Here is a 26,593-nt window from a genome sequence, read left to right on the forward strand (position 1 = left end):
GCTGACTCACAAAACCCCAGCAGAGCAGATCTCCAGAAGAGCTCCTTCCCCACTGGCAGCCAGCTCTTCAATAGGTCTAGGAGGGGTGGAGCCAGGCAGCACAGGTGAATTGCCTCTACCTGTGCTCCTCTGGCTGACTCATGGCTCATCTCAGGTGGTCAATCAGAGGTTCAGGCCGTGACTTAGCAGTTCCCATACAGAAGTGTACTCAGACTCTTGGTGTTGATACAGACTCGGTAGCCTTTCCCCATATATAGCAAAGAATTTGCATGAATGGGGCAACAGTAAGACATGCTTGTCACGTTGTAGGCCCACGCACCCATAAGTCAGATTATAATGGCACGGTGCAAATGCTATGAATGTTTAGAATACAAAAACAGTGCTCAGACTTCCAGCCCAAAGTTGTCTCTTTCCTTCTTACCCACGTGAACTTCCCAGATTAAAAAAAAATGGCAGCACAGCTAAAGGTGCCACAACAGTTGTGTAGCACATTGCCTGCCTTCGTGAGACATCTCGACAATTTAAAGGATCTATAGAATCATTTATCCAGCAAAGGCTAATTTATCATTGTATGGGAACTACTGAGTCACGGCTTGAACCACCTGAAGTGAGCAATGAGTCAGCCCTGGGAGCACAGGTGAAGGCAATTCACCTGGCTCCACCTCTTCTAGACCTATTTAAGAGCTGGTTGCCAGGGGGAAAGAGTTCTTCTGGAGATCACTTCTGCTGGTGTTTTGTGAGTGAGCCCAGGATAGGGGTAAGCCTTCTATTTATCCTTTTTTTGTTATCATAGTCTGCTTTGCTAAGCTCTCTTATTTGTTTCATAATTATAGCATCTTAATATTTGTTGATTATGCAATCATTAAAATCGTTTAGAGGCTCACTGTTTTAAATAAACCAAAACCAGAATGGCCTGGGTTGGAAGGGACCTCAAGGATCATGAAGCTCAAGCCCCCTGCCACGTGTAAGGCCACCAACCTCCTCATTTTATAGCAGCCCAGCCTGCCCAGGCCCCCATCCAACCTGGCCTTGAACACCTCTAGGGATGGACAGGGCATGGAGGTAGGACTGCTTTTGTTATTGATGTGCTGTTACAAGTGCTGACATCCACTGCTCAGAAATTATGGTTAACAGTGTAGATGTTCAGAACTAAATATTCACGTTAGGGGCACAATTCAAGCACAGTTGTGTGTAACAGACTGAAGAACAGCCTGTGTTTCAGAAAGTGAAGTAGGGTGAAGAACCCACCGGGTGTGCAGCCTCTGTGCTCCGCTAGAGGGGCTCGTTTAATTAGGCAACAGCGTAGTTCCCATTCGAATGGGGAGAGGTTCTATCTGCAGTTTATCGCACCATAACCGATTGGTAAATACTGCACAGCACGAGACACTGAGTCAGAACTACAAGAACTTCATAGTTAAGAAGCTGCTCGGTCCTCCGTTCTAAGGGCTTTTTGTTTCTCGTTCCAACAGGTAGCGACTGGGCACTCTAACCATCCTAGCGTTACCTGATAACCAACAACCTACGCTGCTCTTTTTGTGCACGCTTCTGCTCTCTCAGGGCTCGGCCGTGCAGCGAGCGCACACGCAGCCGCACCACGGAGCGTCCCGCGGGGCTGCCTCAGCCCTTCCCCGGCCGTGGGACCGCCCCGACGGGGCGCAGCAGGCGGTGCGGGGCGGGTGCTGCCCTGGTGCGCACCGCGCCCTTTCCAGGAAGCGCTCAGCGCTGAGGACGGCGGCGGATGGTTCCCGGCAGCTGGCTCTCGGCTCGGAGCTGCGGCGGGCAGGTATGCGCGGCACGGCACGGGCTCTCTTTCTTCTCGTCGGGGCTCTCAAGCGTCCCCTCTTCCGTGGGTCATCGCGGTTGTTTCAGTGGCGCGCGTTGCTTGGAAGCCCGCAGTTACCTATGGAGCGAAGGGCGCTGGCTCAGCCCCGCGGCGATGGCCGGCCCCAAGGCCCGTCCTGCCCCAAGGTCCGTTCTGCCCCGTGTGTCCCCGTGCCCCCACTGCGGGTAGTGGGACAGCCACGGCGACGTGTGCGGGGTTACGCAATGGCACGCAGGACCTGTTCGGGTCGGTGCTTTCTTTTTAGCGATCCGTCGGGCTGAACGGCGTGTAGGCACTTGCGTTGGATTACTTCATGTGTGGGACTTGTTCGGGCTTCGTCATTCGGGAGGTTGCGTTGTCAGTGCGTTGAGGTGCGGGTTTCTGTCGGGCAGGTATGCGCCATGCTGGGGCTGCTGCTGCTCTGCCAGCTCCAGCTGACCGCGTCGAGGTTTCTTCACCGCGTACAGAGGCTGAGCAGCCCGGAGCAGCCCGACGCCACGCATGGTAAGGCACTGCCAGCACAAGTTTGTGCTTTCCGGAAAAATAACCATATCTTCTTAACTTTGTTTCTCCTGAGTAATCTTTGATAGTACTTCGTTTGCTCCGACACGAACGCCCCCTATTTATTTCCTTGGAAATGACAACAGATACGGAGACCACAGTAACACTATTTGTCAGAGCAAATTCTCAGCTACAAAACACTTTTTCAACGTAGTTGCTACCATTAACATTCTGATTTCACCAGTGATGAACAGGAGTTACTTCTGTGTCAGACTGCTGCTCTGCTGCCATCTATCACACGGCAACAAAATACAGCAGGATATTGGTGGAGAGATTCAACCTCTGCTGCCATGCCACCAACGTCCACCTCAGATGTTGTGGACATACACCATAAAATAGGAGGCGTTACTTTTGGAGCAGCCACATTTTGAGCACAGTGCATTACAGTTTTGAGTGTCTAAAACTCATTTGTATTGAGAGGGTTTATTTGCTTGTTTGCTGAGACTGATATTTTTCCTCAATACCATATCCCTTACACCACCTTCAAACAAAGCACAGTGCTGCTACTGCAGTGCCTTCGTTTGGAAGGTAGAAATCAGTGATGTCTCCAGGAAGGACTCAAGTCTTTGTGACACACGTGAGATACTGAACATCTCAGCGTCAGGGCTTCATAAGTGAATTTGTAAGATATCTGCCCTGTCTTCTCAGTGAATGAGGAGTGCCATAACCCTAGCACAGGCTTGTCAAAGCCGTCACATAGAGGAAGGGACTCGTTCAGGGCAGCAGGTCGAGCAGAAAAATGCTGAACACAGGTTATTCATTAAAATCTGTTCTGCTGTGGGGCAAAATGGAGAGCTGCCAGACTGCCTCTTCCTTATGAGTTCACAGCACAGAACCCTCCCATGGAAGTAAAAAGGCCTGGATTGCTCCAAGGTGGAGCTGGAAAGCAGGGGGCCCAACTCTTTCATCCAGTGTTTTAGCAAGTAGAACAGTTGCCAAGAGTGTGGGGTACCTGCAGTGAGAGGTTACACCTTGAGCATCTTCTGAGCGTCTTTTACCACCAGAGTGACTTTATTCAGCACGTTGTGTGGATGCATTTTTAATTAAACATGCTAAAACTGAATTTACTATCTTGTTGAACTGTGGCTCTGGGACTGCAGGAGTGCATCTAGCAGAGAATTCAAATTCATCTGTTTCATTCTCCAAATACTTTCTTAATCACCAGGTCATGTGCTATTTGTAGGTGGAGACAGGTATGTATTGATTACATCCCACAAAGTGATAAAGAGAGCAGATAAACAGATAAATACTGAGAGAGAAAGAGCTTGTATCACTGGGATTTAGGGTTCTACACTTCACATTCCTTAAAATGCAGCAATTATGTAAGTTAAGTGGGAAGTATAGCTAATATTGCTTACAGTAAGGAATGAAACACTTCTGAGCAAAACCAAAGATCTGCTCGCCTATTCAAATGTGATTTGCAATGAACCAAAATATGGATAATATAGTATTTATTGTAATATTGTAATTGTTTTCCATTTCCACTTTTTTTCTAGTCTGAAGACCATATCTCTAGTTACTGCTACATAGAGCATCAATATTTTAAGCATAGGTTATCATGCGACTACTTTGAAGTAAAAGATGTCTTCTTACATGTGCATCCTGTTCCCTCTATCCATGCTGTAATATTTCTTCATTACACTGCCATATTAAAAGCATGAACAACCAATATGCAGGTTATACTTGCATTTTCTTAGCTTACAGAGAACAAAATGTTTTGAGATAGCGCTGCGAGAGCTATCTAACTATGAGGGTAGAAATTCCTGAATGATATGATAATCCAGCAAAACAAACCAACGAGAACACAGCTAATTTGTAGCCAAATACCTTTATTCTGAGCCTCACCCCCTTTTTTAGCTATCTGACTTGGTATAGAATGTGCATTTTGTGCATTGCCCTTGCAAAAATAATCCTCTACATATGTTACTGAACCAAATAGTCTGGATTTCTTAGAGAACAGGATATGCATTCACTACCAGCCAAGCCAGAAAACTAGTTCTGTTATATGAAGATGATATTCCTTAAAGGAAGCTGTACAAAGAACGGGATAAAACTTGACTATGAAGATGTCTGGTGAGAAAATGCATTCCTATATTCCAAAGCCTGCTGTAGTTTCACTAACTCTTCTGGAATCTTACAGCTTACTCCACAGGGCATTGTGGCACCTGGAGGAAGCACAGGAGAGAAAAAGAATTAAATGTCTTCAGAAGTGTCTGCTGCCAGTAGAATTCCTATCACACACTACTTGAAAGCAAAGAAATGTTTACACGGCACTTTAGCTAGTACTTGCTGTCACAACAGTGAGAACAAATGTGAAAAGAATAAGGCTCTGCTGCTGTGATTTAAATTCTGAATTGTGTAAACAAACTTGCAGAATACTGATAGATGTATTTTGAGGGTTGTTGGGTTTTTGGGTGGGTTTTGTTTGTTTGTTTTTTGCTTAGTTTGAATGTGACTGGATTTGTGTTCTGCAAGCATTACTTTGTTCTGAAGGGCTCTGATGCCCACATCCCAGGAGGAGTAATACTGAAACTTAAACTTTCAACAGCTGTCAGGAGAACCAAATACTCTTGGCCAGTATTAGGGATAGCTGAAATGCCCTGTGGGAGGAAAGTATTTCTATTTTATATTACATAGTTAGAAAAGATAGCAGCAGAGTTAATGTTCTAGGAGAAGAGCTTTGTGCTCCTTTCTCCTGTATGTAGTTGAGATGTGCTAGGGGAAGAAGTGGATTCAACATCATCCCATAGGATGTTGCCCATTCTTTAAAAAGCAAAAGCTTAGGCCTTCCAAGCTTGTTTCAAATAACTTTTTTGTTTGTTTTTAACTAGTGTTCACATCAGCAAAGGAGGCCAATTTATTCATTGGACGACATCTTCTGAACAACAGATTTGATTTTGAAGCATTCACGCCTGATAACCTGGAAAGAGAATGTATGGAAGAGCTGTGCAGCTACGAGGAGGCCAGAGAAGTTTTTGAAGACACTGATAGAACGGTAGTTGTTCAAACAATGTAATGCACTGAAAGAGACTGCTGAATAGATGATTGCTGTATTTAAATCCTGTAGGCCTTAAAAAATAACACAAGTGAGACAATTGCTTGTTCTATAGTGGCAGTAGAGGCCCAAATTAGATGGAATTACTGCTCTAGATACACAGTGAATGGGCTTGCATATGCACTATTCCCTTCAAGACTTCAGACGAGGGCTCCAATTCTGTGACAGAAATGTAAATGAAACTTCACAAGTATCTCTTGTCATAGAAGAGTTATGCCTACACATATCTACACATTTCAGAATCTCACTGTTTTTCTCAGCAATTTGTCAGCATCCAGGTTAAATGCATTCATGAGCTCCATGTATTAATTGGCTGATTTCATCCCTGTCTAATGCCAAGTGTTTTGTAAGACAGGAGTACAAGCTACATCTACAGTTCAGCTATTGAAGAGTATTCCTGTAGAATCATCTTCTAAATTGCTGCATATATACAGCTTGGAATAAAATTTTTATTGAAAGAGGAAATACACAAAAAAAACCTTTTGGCCCAGCAATAGAACATAATGGCTGTCTGAAGACTGACTCAGTGCAGAAAACAGTACTCTCTTCTTGATCCTAGATGTGCTCTGCCCTAACTCAGAAAGGGCAGGAAATACCTGAAGTTGAAAATGTTGGTTTGCAATTGTGAAAGCATTAGATCAGAATCTTGCTGGAGTTTTTTGCTGTCTATCAAATAATCAAGGCTAAATGCTGCTGTACAGCAATCATGCAACATAAATGTTTTTCTCTAATATGAATTCAAATGCTGTTCATGCAAATGTCTGATTCTTAAGAACTTGCTTTACTCTTTTGTAGGGATTTACAAAGGTTAACTGCAGGCGTTTTTTGTATCAAAATATGTGCTAGCCTTTGCTGTAATCAGGCAAAAATATCTCTGTATGAGCTAACATCAGACAGTTAATGCAGTTCTGTTGTTCAGATCTGGTATTATCGTCTTTCTGAAGTTGCAGTTTTTATGCAAACTTGAGCGTATGACAAAAATATGCTGGGATAAGCAAGTTCAAATCCTTCAGCAAGAGTTGCTTCCATTCATGCTGCTGCTGAATTTTGCTACAGTTCTGCATTGAAAAAAATGGTCAATAAGCCAATTATGGATCTTTTTAACATCTGCTCCTTTGTATTTTTAAAGACACAGTTTTGGAACGACTATTCAACTAAAGGCCCTAGAATAAAAACAGGTAAGAAACCCTTTTCTTCTTTTCTCATATTGCAGTATTTTATGTTTATTCTAATACATCCTGCATTCAGAGAGCAGATCTACAACTCAGTCAAGGTCACAAGTACATGAAATATTATTTGGAAGGCACTGGAGGAAAGACATCTTCAAAGTTTCACGTACAGGAAAGGAAACGTCTGCTCACTTGCTTTAAGATGAACGTGAACAGCAATCTTAGCTTGGATTGCACAGATATCATGGTTTCTCAGAGCAAGCTAGACATTTGTGACAAAGAACAGCACAAGAAGAATAGTTCTTCACAGTGTAAACTGTCAAGAACACAGAAAGAACCCTATCTGAAAATAGCCCATGTTTTATTTTCAGGTGATGAAACACTACAAAAAATAAATGTTACAGGACTTCTAATCGGTCCGATTGCTGCTGGAGGAATGTTAGCCATAATTGGACTACTTATCTTCTACTGCTGCAAAGATAGATGTAAATCAAGGCAACCACCAGGGTAAGGAATTTCATTGCTTAAAAGCAAGACAAGCAGTTTGGTCTCTGAGGGTGGCATTTAAAAACCACTAGTGGTTGGTCTGACTGTGTCCTCGGGGAAGCCAGTAGGAAACTTCTGACTTTCCTGGAAGCAAAATTACAATGGTAAGCACTAGTTACTCTGAAGTTAATCAGTAACACATAAGCATAGAGCAGCAGAACAGCACTTGCATGGCTGACATAACTTCTGGTCATTGTTTTTTTTGTTTGTTTGTTTTGTGTGTGTCATCTTAGATCCAAAACACTGAAATACAGCATCACTTAATAGGTTGGGGCCTACAATGGAAGGTCTAATGTGTTTTATTTCACGCTTAAAAGTAGATTTCATGCCATAAGGAGCATATACTCCATGTCAGATGTGAAAAGAATTAGGTTGGAGAAAATACTTCTCTGCTAATTCTCTAGCCCTGATCGTTCCTTCATCATAAAATTCAAGGAGCACAAGAGGACTCTCTGCTCTCTTCTCCCTGTAAATTTAATGAACTATTCCTACAGTGTAGCTTGAAGAGAATATTTGGATTCTGGTGTTTCTGATCATTAAGGGCAAGGGTGTTTGTTTTGTTTGGGGTTTTGTTTGTTTGGGTTTTTTAATTTTGCAAGAGTGATGACTTCTTTGTTTCCTTGTTAAAACAAAAGCCACTGTTTATGAATGCTGTTGATGTCACTTAGGCATTTGGATCATGGAAGAAGCAGAAGACGTAGTTCGACTTCCATCTTCAGAAGGCACGAAGAACTTTCTTTAAATCCACTTCCTCCCAGACCTGATGATTCAGGACTACCAACTTATGAGCAAGCAATTACTTCAGGCGGGCAACATGACGCACCTCCGCCCCCCTACCCAGGGCCCCCAAAATGGGTACGGGCATTTAGGAAGTCTATGTCGCTTCCTGCCCCTTAGCTACAAACCTCCTCCTGAAGGGAGGAGGGATCATTCAGGTATAACAAACTTTTAAAAAGTTCACTACCTTGCATATTGCAAGATGGTTTACAGAAATGTGAAAGATTGTTAGCACAGCTAGGAGCAAATCAAGATCCCCTCGGGAGAGTGAACTGTTGCAAAAGCTGCAGAACCATTCTTTGCACAAGGGTGTTTCTTTAAGAAGAGAGAATGTATAAAGAGTAAGTCTTGTACTGCCCCTCTTCCACACGCACTTTGAGCCATGCCATCATATTATTGATGTTTTATTAATAGTTTTATCTTGTTTCTTTAGAAGGAACATTATTTTAATTGGTTTTATTGACAGTAACCATTTTTTGGTGACTTAATACTTTCAGTCATCATCATAAGTCTGCTGTGTTGTTTGACATTGCTGCTGTGTGGATTTTCTATTCATTCTAGTAATAGATTTGAGTATGAAAATCATGCGATGAGTTTATCTTGCAAGTGTGAATATATTTCTGCTTCTGGATTACAGTGGTTCGTTTTAGACTTTGCTGGTAAACATTACTTAATTTGATGTATTTTTGTGATTATTATTTTGGATTAAAAAGAGTAATTAGTTGCATGGCACATTGCACACTCAACAAAAATGTATGTTAATCAAAAGCTTTTTTAAGTTCTTTATTACGAGAGTGGTGAGGGGCTGGAACAGCTGCCCAGAGAGGCTGTGATGCCCCATCCATCCCTGGAGGTGTTCAAGGCTGGGTTGGATGGGGCCCTGGGCAGCCTGGGCTGCTATGAAATGTGGAGGTTGGTGGCCCTGCGTGTGGCAGGGGATTAGAGATTCGTGATCCTTGAGGTCCCTTCCAACCTGGTCCATTTTGTGCTTCTGTGATTTTGATGCTCTAGCTTGTTATTTAGAGAATACCAAACAAGTAGAGTACTGTGGGCCTTTGGAAGAGACAGGAAGAATGACAAATATAAATTAAATGGAAGTGTTAGCAGCACTTTTAAAGAGAGGGTTTCACAGGGCTCATGAAAGTTCAGATTCTTTAGCAATTAAACTACAGAAATAGTACAGAAACTGCAAAAACTCCACCTTCTGTAGAGCGTAACACTTCGTATGTAATCAGCAAATCTGCAGTTCAGATCCTGAAGGTACTGAAGATATGCAGGCTGACATTCAGATAGTGGTTATGTGTTATGTGCAACGTAGCAATTTGCAAAGGACATATATCATTAAAATAAGCACAACTTAAGCTTATCTCATCTTAGGTGGGGAAAGAATTCCCAAGCAGTTCACTCGTTGCCTGTTTTCTAAATGAGATTCTGAGGAAAAACTACACTGTACTTCATTTCTCTCAGAACAGGTCCAAACATGTCGCAGCACTTCAATGCTCTTAGCCATCACCTTGGCCCATTTCCCAAAACTCAGTTTCCGTGTTGTCCTTTCGACATCATACAGGGTTACATCATGCAACCTCTTACAAATGTGGACAGGTGATCACTTACAGCAAATAACTGAGGCTCACAAAAGTAGCCTCCAACTCTGCCAACGTAAAAATAAGTCACTTAACGTGTTTTCTGCATCAGCAAAACAAGAGAGCCTACTATTTCATTTCTCAAATGCTCTGATGAGCAACATTATAAACATTACATGTTTTAGGTTTTTCATGAGTAAGTGGGTGTGTGTGCACGTGTGAATTCACTGGAAGAACAAAAACAAAGTGCCACGTGGAAGTGTATTTCCTCACTGCAGGTCAGGAAAATGTGAGTCATGAAGCATTTGACTCTGGTTCTATCGAAGTCTACAGCAATCTTTTTTATTGGCTTCAACTGCTCTGGGATTGGAGCCAGAAATGTAAGAACTGGTCGCTTCTGTTAATAAAAATGTACTGTGCTGCCACGTTATTTAAAAACAATGCTGTTCCCAAACCTGATTTAAATATTATTCTGTTGTCCTGCTGATGCCTGCTAACATTAAAAACCGCAAAAAGTCTGGTTTATTTAAAACCTCCCCACCAACAGAAGTTTTACTGCTGCTATCCTCACTAGTTCCATGCGGGGAAGAACAGGAAAGAAACCCCAGGTGTGAAACTCATCTATCAGACACTTCAAGTTCATTCTCTTTGCGTTGGAAATATATTCATTCTCGTACTGTACAAATTTATCCCTGCATCATTCTCACAGTTAAGAAATTTCATCTTTTCCCCTCAGATGCGTTCAGCGCATCTCCACAAATGCCGTGCTCTTCATTCAGTGGTAGCTTCTGCTTGCAGCAGTCTCTGAGCTGTGTGTTTGGTTCTTGTGACTTCATACATTTCAGCCCTCCCTCTGCCCACCCGACACAGCCTTTTGAATGCACTTGCCCTAGTTATCTTTTCATTCCAACTTTAAGTGCTGGCATTTCAGGGGGAGAGGCAGCAATAGTTAAAACACTGCTAGTCTCTATTCTCTTGCAAAACGGTTTCCAATAAACATCTGCACATTTCTTGGAATTTAATTCAGCCTATGATAAAGTTTTTAAAAAAATCAACTCTTTGCTGTGCTGTAGAGCCCCTGTCAGTGGGGAGATGACATGGTTTGTTTTCTCTTAACAAAAACTTCCCACTTCACCACTCTGAATGGTGAACAACAGGCTCTGTACATGAAGTCTTCAGGACTGGACGAGGTTGTGTACCCTTCCACCTTCTTCTGATTCTCACCAGCTCTTTGGTTGGAAGCTTCAAAACACTGACATGGCAAAAAAAACGCCCACTTTCTTACGGTTAGTGAAGTGAGCAAGATCACATCAGAGAGCACCAAAACAGGTGTGCAAAAGCAAAACAGGAAGAGAACTTCCTTGTTCAGTAATAGTGAGTTCAGACTGAAGAAGGTATGCACTGAACGCGGGGAGCAACTTGCCAAGTTGCACATGTGTGCAGCTCCCAAGGCACAGCATGGTGCAGAGTAACTTTACAGGAAAACAAACAAACAAATTGACTGCGTGATTGCACTAAATTAAACCACTCTCTTTCACCCACAGCAGAAATAAAACAGCTAGATTTGTACTTCTAACCACACAAGACGAACTGAACAAGCTGGTTAAAAACTCAGAGCATAGCAAAGATTCAAAGATACAACAAAGCAGTCAACTGAACTGAGACCCAGAATACGACTGGTGGGGTGTAGGTTCATTACATTAAGCCAGGCACACGGACGTATCAGAAAAAATACTTCTGTCTAGAAATCGGTGTGTTTTGGAAAGACCTCAGAACCTCAGGTTTTAAACTTCTGATGCAGTGCCAATTTCATTTAAGGAATAAGAAATGCCTCTGATCACCCAGGTTGTTCAAACACCTTCAGTGAAATTCTCCAATTCTCCAAAGCCTACTAAACAAATATTGGTAATTGAATGCCCAGTACTTCATGGTAAACACTTAGCTTGGATGCGATACAAAGGATGGTTTCTGGTAAGAGTTAAAATACTCCTTGTCAGATCACGAGCTTGTTTGAGAGCAAAGGCTTTTATTTAAATTGCCTTTTTTCCTAAATCTCACTGCATTTCTCCCACTGGCCTTGCACAACTTCTAAATCATAGTTCATAAATTTGAACACACTCATCCAGCAGAAACAAAAGGGGTACGTGGGTTGAACTAGCTCCAGTGTGAGCAGTTGTGGAACCACGTGAGCAGGAGGGGGACTGGGAAAAGGAAGGACTTTGTTCTCATTGGCACAGTGTGCTTTGTGCCAGCTCACACCTCCAGTGCCATAATTTTGTAGCTCAACTTCAGTTATCTTCCTGAAGATTGTGATTCCTTTGTTTGAGATTATACCCAAGCTTTTTTTTTTTTTTTTTTAATCAAATAAAGGCACTGAACATAAAGAAATGCAAAGAGTACTTGCCCTGAGGCTCCTGGATAAAGTGTGCTCTTTGAAAGGCAGCAATTTCTTCCCTATTTACACATCTACTAGTGTCCAGTTCGACATTTCAACAGGCCAAGTGCCAAGTAAAATGCAAAATCTAATCTGTTAAGTGACTGCAATTTTCTGCTTTGATCAGGATCACAGTCACAATTGCACCTAAAAGAGCAAAGATCAGTAATAGGCTTGAAAAGACTCGTGATTGTCCAGCCTAACACCTGATGCACTTCTCTTTACTTCTAATGGAAGATACGGGAGCTTGGCAGCACGTCCCCCTACACAGAGTCCACACTAAGGCCCTATATCCATGTTCTATAAACCCATACCTAATGTCTGTTCAACGGAGAAGAAAGAAGCCTCAGAAATTTTATCCTGCACTCTTTTCAAAATCTGTTAATCAGTCCCAGCTCAGCTTTGGCCCAAACTTCTTCAAACTTCATCTGGTCGCACATACTCACATTATTTGGATATTTTTAATCATGGAACATTAACTTTCATAAAAATGTCCACAAGTCTCCGAAACGCCACTTCCATCAATCTTCAAAGCCCATTCTCTCGGGATAAGGCTAATTGCTGAGCACTTCCAGAGTGTTTGCTGGCAAATGGAAAAGCGTTAGTCACTGTAAGCAGCCACCAAGACGTCTGTGTATGTCAGCGAGCTATTTAGGATGCTGTGATAGCTCCAGAATAAAGCACTATCATGGTCTGAAATATGATCCTTTCGTCCACTTCCACCAACTCTGTCATAAGCTCAGACTTGCAGAATTAGCTGCGTGCTGGGCTTTAACCACTTTCTCTGCTGAGCAGCTGAAGCTGCTGGTCAGCTCGCTGATCCAGCGTGTGCCTCTGACTCCATGCTTTTGCCATGACTCTTCTCAGAGCATCCAAATTGCCCTACGGCAAATCAATCATTTTGCTGCAAAAGCAACAGCTACATTGAAAACTTCTTCATGCAAGAAAAAGAAAAAAAAAGAAAAGTCTCTGGTTAAACACGTGGGAAAAGCTGAGATAGGAGCAAAACCAGGCGCCTTCTGTTATGGAAAGGCACAGGACAGAAGCAGTGCTCTCTGTAAAAGAAGGCAGTGTTTGTGGACAGACACTGGAAAAGCCTGGTAGAGCCAGGTTCACTGTACCTGCAGTTAAAGGGATGCCAAAAACGCAGGCAGCAACTGCTGGCCCTGAGAAGAATTGCTCCATTCAGTACCACCTGCTGCCTCGTGCACAAAGGCCCCGAGTGGGGCTGTCCTGGTATTTGACATCTGTGGACTGTTCAGGCTGTACATACCAGGGAACATTCTGCCGGGCCAGATACAATAGGAAAACACTTGATCACACTCAGCAGATGCATTAACATAGGTGCTAACAGCACTGAGAAACAAATAAGTCAATAAATTGGTTACAAAAAAATGTAAGGTGGTGCTTTATTCTGGCCCTGGATCTGTGACTGACTTACTGATCTTAATTATGACCAAATCAGATTTTTATGACTAATTACTGCCAAATCAAAATTTTGATGACAGTGACCGAAACTCCCCATTACTTGGATCCTACATTTCATTTGGCAAATGGCCACTTTAAAGATAAAACTAAAGTGACACTGCCTTCAAGCATTATGTACCATTAGGTTAAAGAAAAGGGCAGGTATATTAGCTTACAGTCCTGCCAGTGCTGCCTTGATTCTGGCTAAGCATAGGCTAAGCTTGGAGACATACTCTCCAGCACTCAGTACAGAGATTCCTATACTGAACACAACATGAGCCACCTCAACATCTTGTCATCAAGAGCAAGCTTCCTGCTTTTTCTCGTCACGTCCTTCCTCTCCCACCTGCTTCTGGCTGTGCAGTACCACTCCTTGCCCTGAACCACTATTTGTGTGACGCAAAACAAGCTGGCTCAGCTCAGTGGAATTACTGGAAAGTGACCTGGCAAAAAAAAATGTTCTTTTGCCAGAGGAGTGAATTTACAGCTCACTTTGTGACCAGAGTGAATGTCTGGGGACAGGATGATGGAGCAGAGAAGGAAGAAGGGAAGGGGAAGGCCTTCTCCTTTTGTGAGCATCCTTGTCCTGCTGGGACAAGGTATCCTTGCCAGCAAGCAGTTGCAGCTTTGAAGCACACCCCCTGGACATCAGGCACAGCCTCCATATCACCTTAAGTACATAAATCTGTGCTTATGTGCCTCCTGACCACCAAATGACAATTTTACATCTCCAGAAGATGCACTATTTTTCCAATTGGAGACTACTTTGTTCAGGGAGAAGAACAAGCAACAGAAATTCAGCGCTCCCCCGGCTGCTAAGCTGCACAGATTGCATTACTGCGCTGTAATTTAAGATCTTACTCATAATAGCTTGTTTTTCAGAAAAACATACTTAAATACTTGATTAAAAAACACACATAGTATGATCAGTTATGAGCTACAGCCCTGGATGCATTAAAGCCCACCGAAGGTCAGCTTCTCAGAGTCAAGCAGTAGTTGCTTTCAAAACCGATGCCTTCCTCGTGAATGCAAGAATTGAAACATTTCCAGCTAATATTCAGAATCATGAAACTGTCTAGAATTTTAATACACATCTTAACGCACACTTCAATTGAACTTTCTAAGAATAGCAACAAGAACAGGGATCAGTTGGATGAGAAAAAGGTAGGAGTCTCCCAGGTACCTCAGAATTCAATTGCCTCTCAGACACAGGAAATGCAGACTATGGGATAACAGGGCTTTAGGTGGTGTTTACAAACACTGGTGGTGATGTTCTCAGTTGTGTTTGTAGCATAATGATACTTAGATAGTTAGCTCAGACTAAGTGAGCCTCTTTTCCCTGCCTATAGATCTCAACTGATCTTTGTTCCTGGAATGTCTTATGCGATAGGATTTTATAGTTATGTATCAGTATTAACATACACCCCTCTCTAGGGAAATAATCTGTAAAGAAAATACACATGCTTTAAGGCTCATGTCCTTAACTGAGAAAAATTCAACACAGCACTGGTAGTTTTACAGTTTATTACTACCTTGTCCCAGATTGCAGCAAGAAGCTTTTACATCACCACCATCCCTCTGACCAACCCTACAGCTGAGTGCACGGGGCTCCACCTGCACACACCTATCACCCCTTCCATCTGAAGGAAACGGGGAACTCCAGGTGACTATTGTAATGGTGATGTGCAGACATCCTGCAAGAACATCTAAGTGTCCTCCCCACAAAGCTACTTTCAGGGCATCAGCAGCACAGGTGTTTCTCCAGCAGCATAAGGCATTTTCTGCATGTAAAACAGTGACTGGCTGTGCTTCCCAGGGAAAGGTCCCTGCTGCAAGCAGTGCAGGAGCTCACTCACACAAACAAGGAAAACTCACTCTGCTGGTCTATCGGTGGCATGATCTACTCTGCTCTCCTCCCTATGCCCTGGCCTCTCTGTGCTTCTCCTCAGCCTTTTCTAAGCAGTGTTGGCACTCACCTGCCCTCCCCACACTGGCCTTGCTGCTTCTTGAATCTGGGAACGAGAAAATCAGAACCTCAGCTTTTCCTCCTGAAATCTCCTAGATAACAGCTTTCCCACTAAGCACTCCCTCTACTCCGTTCACATGTTGAGATGCTGATTTATATCACATGTCTAATCTGGTTAGCTGCAGGCAAAAGTTTCTCCTGCCTGCATTTCCCTGCAAAACCCTGTGGTTTGACATTGCCTCAAGTGCTACAAAGTGAACCTTCAGAAGCCTTACTCAGCCACCAGCACACATCTCTGTCTTTTGAGCAGTACAGAAGCCTTCAGGTGCTCCCTCACCTTCATCCACAGCAAGCAACCCTCACCCTGGGGCCTTGTTCTCCTCCTGCCTGCCTCAGCACATCTCATCCTGTGTCACATTCATAGAATCATTGAGGCTAAAAAACACACATAAGATGATCTAGTCCTATCCCAACCCATCCCCATCACGCCCACTAAAACTTGTCCCTAAGCACTACATCTGCCTTCTCAGTCAATATCTCTAGGGACGGTGACTCCCTGGGCAGCCTGCTCCAACAACTGACTGCTCCTTCTGAGAAGCAACTATTCTTAAGACCCAGCCTGAATGCCCCTGCCCTAACACCGTTACCCAGAACAAGAAGGCCCTGAGTACACCTCATTGTGGCCTTCCAGTACTTGAAGAGTGTATAAACAGGAAGGGGAACAGCTGTTTATCAGGGTGGGCAGTGATAGGACAAGGGGGAATGCTTTTAAACTGAGACAGGGGAGGTTTAGGTTGGATATGAGGAGGAAGTTTTTCCCCCAGAGGGTGGTGAGGCACTGGCACAGGTTGCCCAAGGAGGCTGTGGATGCCCCATCCCTGCAGGCATTCGAGGCCAGGCTGGATGTGGCTCTGGGCAGCCTGGGCTGCTGGTTGGCGACCTGCACACAGCAGGGGTTGGAACTGGATGAGCGCTGTGCTCCTTTGCAATCCAGACCATGCTGTGATGCTATGATAAGAGGCTGACCTCCACCTCACCACAACCTCCTTTCAAGGAGCCGCAGAAATCCGCAGCACCTCGCTAGAAACTCCTCCTTACCGCGCTCAGCGATCCCCGCTCCCTCGACCCACCAGAACAGCCTCGAAAGCACACGCTCACAAACCACATTTCACCAGCCCCCCCCCGGCTGGATTCAATTTTTCCGCGGGGGGAGGCGGTCGCAGGTCACGTGCCGCAGTCACGTGCCCGCCGCCGGCGGTGCCCTCAGGGTGCAGCGCGGATTGCCGCGCGCCCGCGGGCGGTTGTGTGGTGTTAGCCTCAGGCGGGAACGCCGCCGGGCCCCGCGCCTCGCGCTCTGAGGCGGCGCTCAGGTGGCCGCGGCGCCCCGCGTCTCGGCGGTGCCCGGCGCTGACGCCACGCCGCGGAGCGCCGCTTCTCTCAGCGAGAACAAGATGGCCCCGCCCCGGCCCCTCCAACAAAGCCCCAGCGCTCCGCTCGACGCGGCCCCGCCGCGCCGCTGCCGCCGCCGGCCTCTCCCCTCGCCACCCGGCCCGGCCGTCCCCGCCTTCGGCCGTCCTCTCTTCCCCCCCCCTCCCCCTCCTCACGCCCGGCCCGGTGCCGGCCGCCATCCCCCGCCGCGCTCCCCGCACCCTCCGGGCCCGGCCCGGCCACCCCGCCAGGCCGCGCGTCCCCGCTCGCCGCGCTCCTCCCAGCCCCTCGACCGCGGATCCGGGCCCCGCTCAGCTCCCCGCGGCGGGCCGTGGCGGGAGGTGCATCCTGGGAAGGAGCGGCCCGACATGGGTCCCCGCCCGCCCGCCGCGCAGCCCCCGCCGCCGCCCGCGGCTCCGCGCGGCTGAGCGGCAGGGAGGGGAGCGGAGGCGGGGAGGGGAGGCCGGGCCGCGGCGGCCTGGCCCGCGGCGGGGAGGGGGCCGCGGCGCCGCCCGCCCCGCATGAGGCAGGGGGGGCCGCTCCCACCCGCCCCGCTCGCTCCCCGCCGCCGCCGCCCTTCGCGAAGGGCCCCGCCGAGCCCCCGCCGCCCCGCGCCCTGCCCCGATGATGGACAGGAACTACCCGCCGACCCCCAGCTTCGCCGAGCCGCCGGCCCCGGCCGCCGCGCAGCCCGCCGCCGCCTGGGCCTACGAGCGGGGCGCCGGCGGCCCGAAGCCCAGGTGAGTAACGGCCGCCGGGGGGACGCGGCGGGAAAGGCCTCGGTCCGGGCCCGGCCCCGCGGCTGGGAGCGGGGCCCCTCGGCGGGGCGGGCTGCCCGAGCGGGGCGCGCCGCCGTCGCCGTTCTCCGCCCCGGAGGCTCGCGCTGGGCTGTGGCGCCGCGGGTTCAAGAGTTCAGGCGGCGCCGGCCGGGCCGGGCGCGGAGCGGAGCGGGAACAATGCGGAGCGGTGACCTCGGCCCGGCCGCGCGAGCCACGCTCCCGCCAGCCCGCCCGCCCGTCCGTCCGTCCGTCCGTGTGCCCGCCGCCTCCCGCGCTGCCTGCGGGCCGCCCCGCCGCCAGACCGGCCGGGAGCGCCGACGGAGAGTTGGTGGAGTTCCGGGAAGCGCGGGGATAGCCGGGCCGTCGCGTCGGCCTTGCGCTGCTCCCCGAGGGCACAGCTCCGCCGGCTGGAAGGAGCCTCTGTTGGGCGCCGAGATCCGCGCTGCTGGAGCTGCGGTGCCGCTCTGTGCGGCGCGGCGTGAAGGCAAACGGCGTCGCGAGCGCGGAAAGCTGCCTGTCGGTTAGGTGTGCGTGGAGCTGCGGAGCTGCGGGCGCCGCGGTTCGGTCCGTGCGGTGAGATGAACGGGGCGTCGGGTTGAGGACTGCCGCGCTCGTCATGCCGGTCGCGGCGCTTCTTTTTGTTGTTTCCCTCTGCGTTTGAAGCTAGAGTTTAAGCTTTAGAAGGTTAGGGTTACAAATTCCTCGTGAATTTGCAGAGTCGTTGGGCTCTGCAACCCGTAGGTGTTGAAGGAGACCTCTGCAGATCGTCGAGTCCCAGCCCCTGCGATGGCAGGTTGGACAGGAGAGGACCCGAGTGGGTCTTGAATGTCTCCAGGGAAGGAGACTCCGCGGCCCCTCTGAGCAGCCGGTTCCAATGCAGCCCAGACCTGCCTGCTCTACGTTTCTTTTCTTATCCCTGAGTTGAAGGTGGCTGCCTTCAGTTTTCAGCTCCAAATCTTGTTATGGTCCTATTGATGCTGGAAGTCCTATGGTAAGTCATGCTTTCCCAAATAGGAATTCTTCAGAGTTTTCATCCATTTTCTGTGTTACATTCTCATTAAGAAAAATAATTTTCTGACGTTTGTTACCAGGCATTCTTTTCTCTCTCTTTTTTTTTTTTTTTTTTTTTTAAACTTCATTTATTTTGTTTTCTCCTGGGTGCCCTCCAATATATTGTCATTCTCCTTGAACTGCAGACAGTGCATTTTTTAAGCAATTAAATCGATGTCAAGAAGATCTTTGTGTGGCCTGAGGCTCCAGGTTCTCCGTTTCGCAGAGAACTGCAAGGAGTGTTGGGTTCCTGGCCACAACCTGGCCCTATGAAGCTGCTTTGGTCCTTTCAAAGTTGCCAGCGTGGTAAAATAGAATCTCCCACTGCTCTGTTTCATCTTCCTTTTTAATCGTTGGGCTCCTCTTAGTCATGTTAATATGTTGGCTGCAGCGGTAGTCAGCGACATGCCCTTTTTGTATTGCTCTTGCCAGTTTTCAGCATCTGTGGAGGATCATGTCATCTGTTCCATGAAGAAGCTTTGTATTTTCCAGGTCAGTTAAGAATCTGTAGTGCAGAGAAACCCTGGATCCCTCCAGGGTCTTTGAAGATACACAAGTGCTTGATGATTGGTTCCTGCGTTCCGAAAAACAACCACCCTGCTTTCAAAACATGACTTAAATCTTTTTAATAGGTGCTACTTTAAAGCATTATCAGTTTTTTATTTTGGAAATTCCTTTATGGAAATGGTATGGAGAGCAGTCTCAAGACGAGTTCCTCACACAAGCTTACGGGATCGTTGCCTGCTACCTATAACGCTCAGCCTGCTAATAAAAAAAATAATCAAATTAGAATTACTGAATGCATTCTAATATGACAATATTTTTGCTGTGCTTTAGGAAGCAATGTCAAGGAGATCTTGCTTTCAGTTCCTAAAAGTTTCATCTTGAGGCTATGTAGATGGTGATAAACGGTATGTTTTTAAAGGTATTGACTCCAATGTTTTAAGTTGATTGTGTTTTCTTTCTTAAGCTGCAGCAGTGTCAGGGAAAAAAAGCCTGAATTACAGCGTACTTGAAGTTCTCTTGTAGTGAGTTCTTATGTAGGGTTCATGTTGTATGGTAAGATTTCAAATGCAGTAGGATGTAAACTGCCTTGGGGACAGTGCTAAATACAGTCTCAGTGTGCACAGGTGTTTCTGTTCTCGCTCCCACTGCTATTCTCCACGGCGAGGTGGGGAGCTGGGACCTCAGAGCCATGCTGGTCACTGGTGAGGCTGGAAGCGGGTTGTGTAGGTGCTGGTGTGCTGGGACAGAGCTCGAGCGCTCCGGTTTGCATTGTTGTAGATTGCTTCACCATGTTCCAAACGCTGGTTTTGATTGTGGCTGACAGGTAGTCATCTGAACAGCTGAAGCTGTGTTCATCTGCTGTTAAATCACAAAAATGTGTGCCGTGTTCATCTGGTCCTTGTCTGAAGAGAACGTGGCCTTCAGGTGGTACAGGCAGCAGTATTTCCGTCAGGCTGTCCTGATATTTATGCTGGTGCAGGCTGTGTTGTGGCAGGCTGCGTTCCCTTTGTGTGCAGAGCCGTGTTCACAGTCGTGGCTCATCAAAATGATTTCTCCTCCCTACAAGCCTTGCTTCTGTCGTCCTGTACTTAACTTCAGCCATCTGGTTTTTATCCTGCTCCTTATTTCTTGCAGGCACTGTTTTGTCTGTGCAGTGGCACTGCTCCTATTGAAGGAAGCTTGCGGTGGAGTATTGTAAGGACACCGTTACCAGGTCTGCTGTGACATAGCTTATCCTGGAGTAAATAGAAGTCAATGAATGAGAATGGAAATCACTGGAACCTCTTCATTAGCTGAGAAGAGCTCAGTCGCACTGGGGAGCGCTTGGGCAGCGCAATCAAAGCAGCCCAGAGCAGGAGGGCTGAGATGGGCACTCCTGTCCTCCATGCTCCCCATTTTCCCCCTGCTTTTTATGCTGTCTGTTTGCAGCTGGAAGGAATTCCTGCAGAACAACGCTGCTCATGCCCTTTATCTCTTAGGAAACCTGATTTCTGCACTGATGCTGTCTCTTTGGTTGTACAGTCCCGTATTGAGCAGCAGATTGATTTGTTACTCGCTTGAGGAAAAACACGGTCTTCAGAAAACCATAATGGCTGTGTAGTAGTTGGTGAGACTGTCATAATTAGTTGGAAGGAGAAATGCAGAAAGGCGATAATGATGATGAGTTCCTGGTTGAGTACATGCCCGACTTGGCGAGCCCTCTTGTTTCCATTCGGAGAAGGATTTTTGCTAATTGCTCTCCTTTGGTGTTAGCCCAGCTCTAGGACCTGACCCTGTGTTGTGTGTGGCTGAATGACAGTCCCAGTTATTTGTTATTTTAAGCTTGATGGCAACCGCTGTGGTCTCTGGTGTTTCTTCTGTGCTGGCAGTCTGTGTCCGTCTCTGTCCGACCCAGACGTATGGGTTTTACAGCACTGAATTTGAGACGGTTCTTTACAATAGATAGCACTGACATTTGGTTAGCGTGACCTATATTTATAGCAGCTAATCTAAAATAACAAACTGCTTAGTGATAGTTCAGAGGGAAAGTTATGTAACTGCGAGACTCCAACTTTTATAAGGCACTGCTAGGATTTATTTATTTTTTAAACTTACCCTTTTTGCATAGCTGTCAAACTTTCTGTAACAGCTGTAAAGATGTGACTTTGGTAGGGCTCAATCTGCAGTGATAGTAGATTTGTGCATAGCTATAGAAGTTGTAGAAAATAAAAATTAAAAATGCAGGTAATATAGAAAAATATACAACTCTCTTTTTTTTTTTTTTTTTTTTTTTAATCAAATGAAACTTCCTGAGGGGTAAAAACAGTGTTTGTTGCTAAACAGGTGTAATACAAGAAGTTCCCTGTGGTGCGGTGTTTCACTTGCAGAAAGCTGAAGCTCATAAACAGAATGTGTTTAAAATGTTTTCTATGAAAAGATAAAGGCACAAGAGGATTAAATAAAATTTAAAAACATATGACAAGGTGAGTCACTTCTAAATATTACTAAACTTTCTGTCATGGTCTGTATTGGAAACATTCATACGCAATCAATCTGTGGAGTAGCACAGGTATTTTAGAGGGACTTACTGAATGAGCCGAAAGAGCATCTCTGAAATGCTGTGCTACTGACCTGTCTGGGAGTCTACCAACTACACCAGGTGTTTCAAGCATCTTGTTATTCGCTGCAGGAGCTGAGGGTGCAGCCCTGCTGTCTTCAGCAGGTGTCCTGAGAAGGCTTTGCTGCCCAGATCCCCGGGAGGAACTCCCTGAGATGAACCACATGAAGCCCTGGGCCCGCCTTGAGGTCACCTACGGTGATATTTCAGATGTGAGCTCTTTCCCATGGAGCTGAGAGCTTCACCGCAGGTTACTTAATACCTCCTTGTTCGGAAAGAAAGGGGTTTTGTGTTCTTTCACCTTTGCAAAAAGTCTCTCAGTCGGTATGAGTATCTTATCTTTCACCCTGTTACTTTAGGTGTAAGCACTTACTTTTGTATCACCAGAGAACAACCTTTTCCCTTTGTTTCTTCTGTACTTTCGCCCACCTCTTTTTTTTGTTCCTTTGGAGATGCTGTTGATCCTGGCATGATGCTGTCATGGGAAGGAGGTTGTTTTTAGAAAAGTCTTCGTTAGGAGAAAAGGACTTTGACTGGTTTTATTCCCTGTACAATAAGGAGAGCTCTTATACAACGCAAGGGTATTTTCCTTGGATTGTTTGATTTTCTTTTTTCTTTTTTTTTTTCTTCGCACTTAGGCAAAGCGTTCACAACTCTGCGTATCAAAAAGTCATTTTGCATGATGAGTGCCTATTCCATACACTTAAAATAAATCTGGTTAAAAGATAGCGCATGAATCCTGTCATTTCAGACCTTCCTTGGTGGCCGTAAGTGGGACAAAAATAACTCTGAATGCCATGCGGACACCATGCGGTGCTCAGCCTCTGCAGCAAGGCGAGTCTTGCTGTGCCATGCAAGTGATGGAGGGAACTCTGAGAAGTTTCAGGCAAAGAAAAGCGCTGCATTCAGAGAGGACCGAGCTCTCGGTTACCTGATTTACTGATTTACGAGGCAGATCTCACCAGTTTTGATTTTGTCACCTCTCCTGTCGCTGCTTCCTTGCCTTCTTGCTCCGGATGGGCTGTTACACGTGAATGGACACCTGTGCTTAAAACCTCTCTGGCTGTGGGTTACAAGGAACGGGTAGGGAGCTTTTATTCACCAGCACCTGCGTACTTGGATTTTCTTATTCCAGAGCAGTTCACTGAGAACCTATATGTGTTAAGACAAGCTCTTCTTTGCCCCCGTTGCCTTTCTTTTCATCTTCCTTCTACATGCCTACCTCTGATGCTTGCCTGGGACTTGAATAAGTGTAACCAATTACACTGAGCAGGTAAAAGGCACCCTTAGGCGCACTTATCTGAGAGTAATGCTATTTTACATAGGAGGATATGAAGGAATACTTACTCCTTAATAACTCTGTGTGAGCTGCGCAGGGCTGTCGTATGTCTAGATTTCACTGGAGATAGCCCTCTTTTTCACCTGAGGTTGCAGGAGAAGAGTTTGAGAGCTTTGGCCCTTCGTCTGGTGTTTCCAGATGTCTGGCAGTTTGTCTAAAAGCTCTTGGACATCTGGGCTGAGGCAGACAAACGGGCTGTGCACGTGTGTGCGGTCCGGCTGCTGTTCTGTGGAGATACTGAATGTACCAGCCTGTGCTGCGTGTTGTGTTGCGCTTCGTTCTGACCAGGAAATCCCTGTCAGAAATATGGCAACTTAGTGTTTCACACCACATCCTGTTTACTTTCTCTCTTCGTGTCAAAAATTCTGGTGCTAGGCAGCGAATAATCCTTCAATTCATCTCTTTCTCACATTTTGTTGTTCTCTACCGAGTCTGCCAGGGATAGCATTTGTACTAAGTTTTTCTTGATTGTGAGTATTTGCTATACCAAGAGTGATCCTAGAGAAGGCTGACTCCTTAAGCCTCTGGGCAGCAAGCATTTGACAAATAACTTCATATTTTTGTTGGAGCTGGTGATGTGAAGGTCACCAATCCTCAGAGCTGCTGAAGAGAGCTGGGATTTCCTTCTGATCTTTTCCCCTCCCCAAAACTGCCTTCTGTTGTTCTCTTTAAAAGCAAATACAGGTTTTTCATCATTTAGAAGAACTTTATAATGTGTGTGTGTGTCATCTTGTTCTCTATTACTACTTGTGTTTTTTTGTTTAGAAAGCTGCTTGAAAGTTAGAAGATCTTAAAATGATGATTTGGGGTGTAATGCAAGAGCTCGTTATAGAGGGTGACGTTTCTCCATAATACAGGGAGCAGTAAATACGACGCAGCTATTTGTCTGCCATTTTGAACAGCACAGGTTTTTCTCATTGAAGTACTTGTGCAACTGGGTTCGTGTGGTATGAATAGGAACTCCTGCTGACAGCGTTAGGCAGGGTCCCCTTGGGAAGACTGGAAATGCAGATTGCAATCTGTTGTAAGATGAAGAGAGCACTGATGAATTTAGCTTGAACGCTTCTTCAAGGACTGTACTAAGCTTCCTTGTAGAAGTGGGGAGCAGCATCCTCTGATGTCTTCTTTACGTTAAAGGACTCTTGAGGATGTGTTTTACAGTGTTAAATCTTTTCTGAGCACGCCTGCTACATCAGCACAGAAGGGGTCTTAGTCACAGAGGTGCCTCTTTATTGAATCTAAAGGAGGTCATGTCAGCTGCTTACCCACTGCTGTGTGTTGTGAGATGGGGAAACCAGTGTGGGAAACATCTAGGCTTGCGAAAAGACTTAGAGTATATTTGGTTGCCTCAAACGATAGGCTGTGCAGATGAACACGGATATTGCAGTTTGCATTCCTAAATGTAGGTGGTGAGTAGCTGCCTCAATTCTGTGCAAGTTCTGTGGCTCTGGAATGCAAAGCCTGAGCTTCACAATGGTTTAGAAATACCAGCTTTGAAACGTTGAAAAATTGACTGTTATTTCAGTACAGGATGCTTAAATCTTTGCTTTTGGGTGTTGGCCTCCTTTGTAAATCTGAGTGGTTTAGTGCGTGTGCCTTAGTTTAAAGTAGAAGATAATTCATGGGTTATTTGACTGTGAAATGCTTGGAGGTGTGGTGATGGAGAGGTGTTGCCTAAGATAGCTGTCAATAGGACAGAGGTATTTGCATCTCTTCCATCTTTTGTGATTAACATCTCAACTTCAACTTTATCTTTTCCATGTAATTGGAAAACAAAAAGATAAGAAATCAAATAGAACCCGAAAGGTAATACTTTAGCTTACCACAAGTTATGGCACTGTAGTAGCGGAGAGGGAGGAGAAGGGTTGGGAAGCATCTCAGGAGCTGGAATGAATTCTCTGTTTTATAAGGCATTGATGCAGCTAAGCCACATCTTCAGATAACGCTCTGCTGACTTTTGCAAAAATAAAGTTCAGGTGACAATCTGTACCTTTAAAAAGAGAACATATGGCAGTGTGTGAAGTCCTTTCATACACCTGAGGTTCAGAAACAGCTTGTTTTTTGTAGGAATCAGAATTTTCACATCCGTAGCTTCAAGATGTAGTTTAAGTGATTTTCTGAAGAGATTTATAATTGTTACTGAGAACTCCACAGGTTCCTTAGTCAGGCAAGCCAGCACTTGTGCTCAGGTATTGGAGTGCCAGTAAGACTGTTTTTGCTTTCCTGAAGCAATTCTGCCTTTGCTTTCTAGAAGGCTCAAGCATAAATAAGTCAGACATGCTGGCATGGGAATAAGACGGAGACAGGTCTTTGTTGCTGTGAAATCCTTTTCCTCTGTTAAGAAATGACATGCGTTCAAGGAAGGGATCATGTGAACGGTGCAAACTTGTGCTCGTTCCAGCAATTACCTACGTATAATTTCCTGCCTCGGAGTTTAGTTCTTGGAAGCTGTCACCTTGGCCCTGGAAAGCAAAGAAGTAAGGAGTGTTTCCTCTGGTGAGTACTGCAGGCATTCCGTGTCCGAGCGCCAGCAGTCTCAGTCGTGTTCATGGGGGCTGTGGGTCGAAGTGGAAATGAGTGTTGTGTTATAAGTTTGTCTTTAATGGGAGTGCAGTGGATTAGGGCTTTATATATGCTACTCTGAATGCACTGCCTGTAACAATCTTAGAAGTTAAGAATGCAAAGTTGTGAATAGAACAGGACTGTGCGTTTTACTGTAACATAATACTATTGAAGTCTAACTCTGTTTTTTCTGTCTTTCTGGAAGCCTTCTATCTTGCAGGATAACAGCATTAAAGATGCCTTAAAATGTTGTTCATTCTTTGTTTTTTTTACGTGATAGTTCAAAAACAAGTCAGGCAGATGCCATAGATGTGTGCTCTTGGTTGCAGTAACATCTGACCTATTCCCTTTCAAGACGTATCAACTTGAGGGGTACTTTCCTAATTTCTCAGTGGTGGGCTTTGTTTTTCAAGCTTCAGATTCTTTTTCCTTCAGGGGTACCATGATTTTTTCAGACTATTGAAAAGAAATATATATATATATTTGTGCAAATATTGGTTGACTTTGAAGTATAAAGGGTCATCTCTTGTACAGTCCAGTGAGAGAACCAAGAGAATGCAGATACAAGGTATTGGCTCCTTTTCATTTTTTCTTGAATCTGCCAGCATTTGAAAGCGTTGAGCCAGCTTTGCTCTCGCAGCCTTGTTTTTGTTGGTTTTCTCTTAGTATGTCTGAGGCTGGCCCGCAGAGGTGAAAAATTGCACATCGTATGCATTTCTTAGTAACGGAGCACTGAAGTCAGTCAGAAAACCAGTCTGTGGACTGAACAGGGATTTGTTTTCCTTGCATTGGTATCAAGTGCTTTTTAAAGTTTCAGAAGTGAGTTGGCTTATCAGTTGGACAGCACTGATAAAAAGTTATTAGCCGTGTTGGACTCATTTAAGGAGCTGCTTTCTTTCCAGGCAGATACCTCAGTTCTTTATGATTTTGCTTTCTCAGTCATTGGTGTTTT

At 45.7% G+C, this 26,593-nt stretch overlaps 2 protein-coding genes across 6 annotated transcripts in view; both read left to right on the forward strand.

Annotated features, from left to right (window-relative positions):
• Window positions 1-699: 699 nt before the first annotated feature.
• PRRG4 (proline rich and Gla domain 4) lies at window positions 700-8,698 on the forward strand. The gene is made up of 7 exons (XM_052694417.1): window positions 700-757; window positions 1,470-1,783; window positions 2,215-2,326; window positions 5,215-5,378; window positions 6,568-6,616; window positions 6,979-7,114; window positions 7,822-8,698. The coding sequence occupies exons 2-7, from the start codon at window positions 1,739-1,741 to the stop codon at window positions 8,048-8,050; spliced, it is 735 nt and encodes a 244-aa protein (XP_052550377.1). The 5' UTR covers window positions 700-757; window positions 1,470-1,738; the 3' UTR covers window positions 8,051-8,698.
• Window positions 8,699-17,401: 8,703 nt separating this feature from the next.
• Window positions 17,402-26,593, forward strand: part of QSER1 (glutamine and serine rich 1) — a 36,017-nt gene continuing 26,825 nt past the window's right edge. The window contains exon 1 of one of the 5 annotated variants that reach the window (XM_052693184.1): window positions 17,402-17,548. In XM_052693184.1, coding sequence (XP_052549144.1) covers window positions 17,433-17,548 — 116 coding nt within the window. In that variant the 5' untranslated portion in view covers window positions 17,402-17,432. Of the gene's footprint in view, window positions 17,549-18,150; window positions 18,579-18,614; window positions 21,991-22,884; window positions 25,576-26,593 lie in introns of those variants that run through there. The other 4 variants (XM_052693186.1, XM_052693187.1, XM_052693188.1 and 1 more) reach the window with 4 other exon arrangements.

Source organism: Tympanuchus pallidicinctus, unplaced genomic scaffold, assembly GCF_026119805.1.
Source record: "Tympanuchus pallidicinctus isolate F22 unplaced genomic scaffold, pur_lepc_1.0 scaffold3, whole genome shotgun sequence".
Classification (NCBI taxonomy): Eukaryota; Metazoa; Chordata; class Aves; order Galliformes; family Phasianidae; genus Tympanuchus; species Tympanuchus pallidicinctus.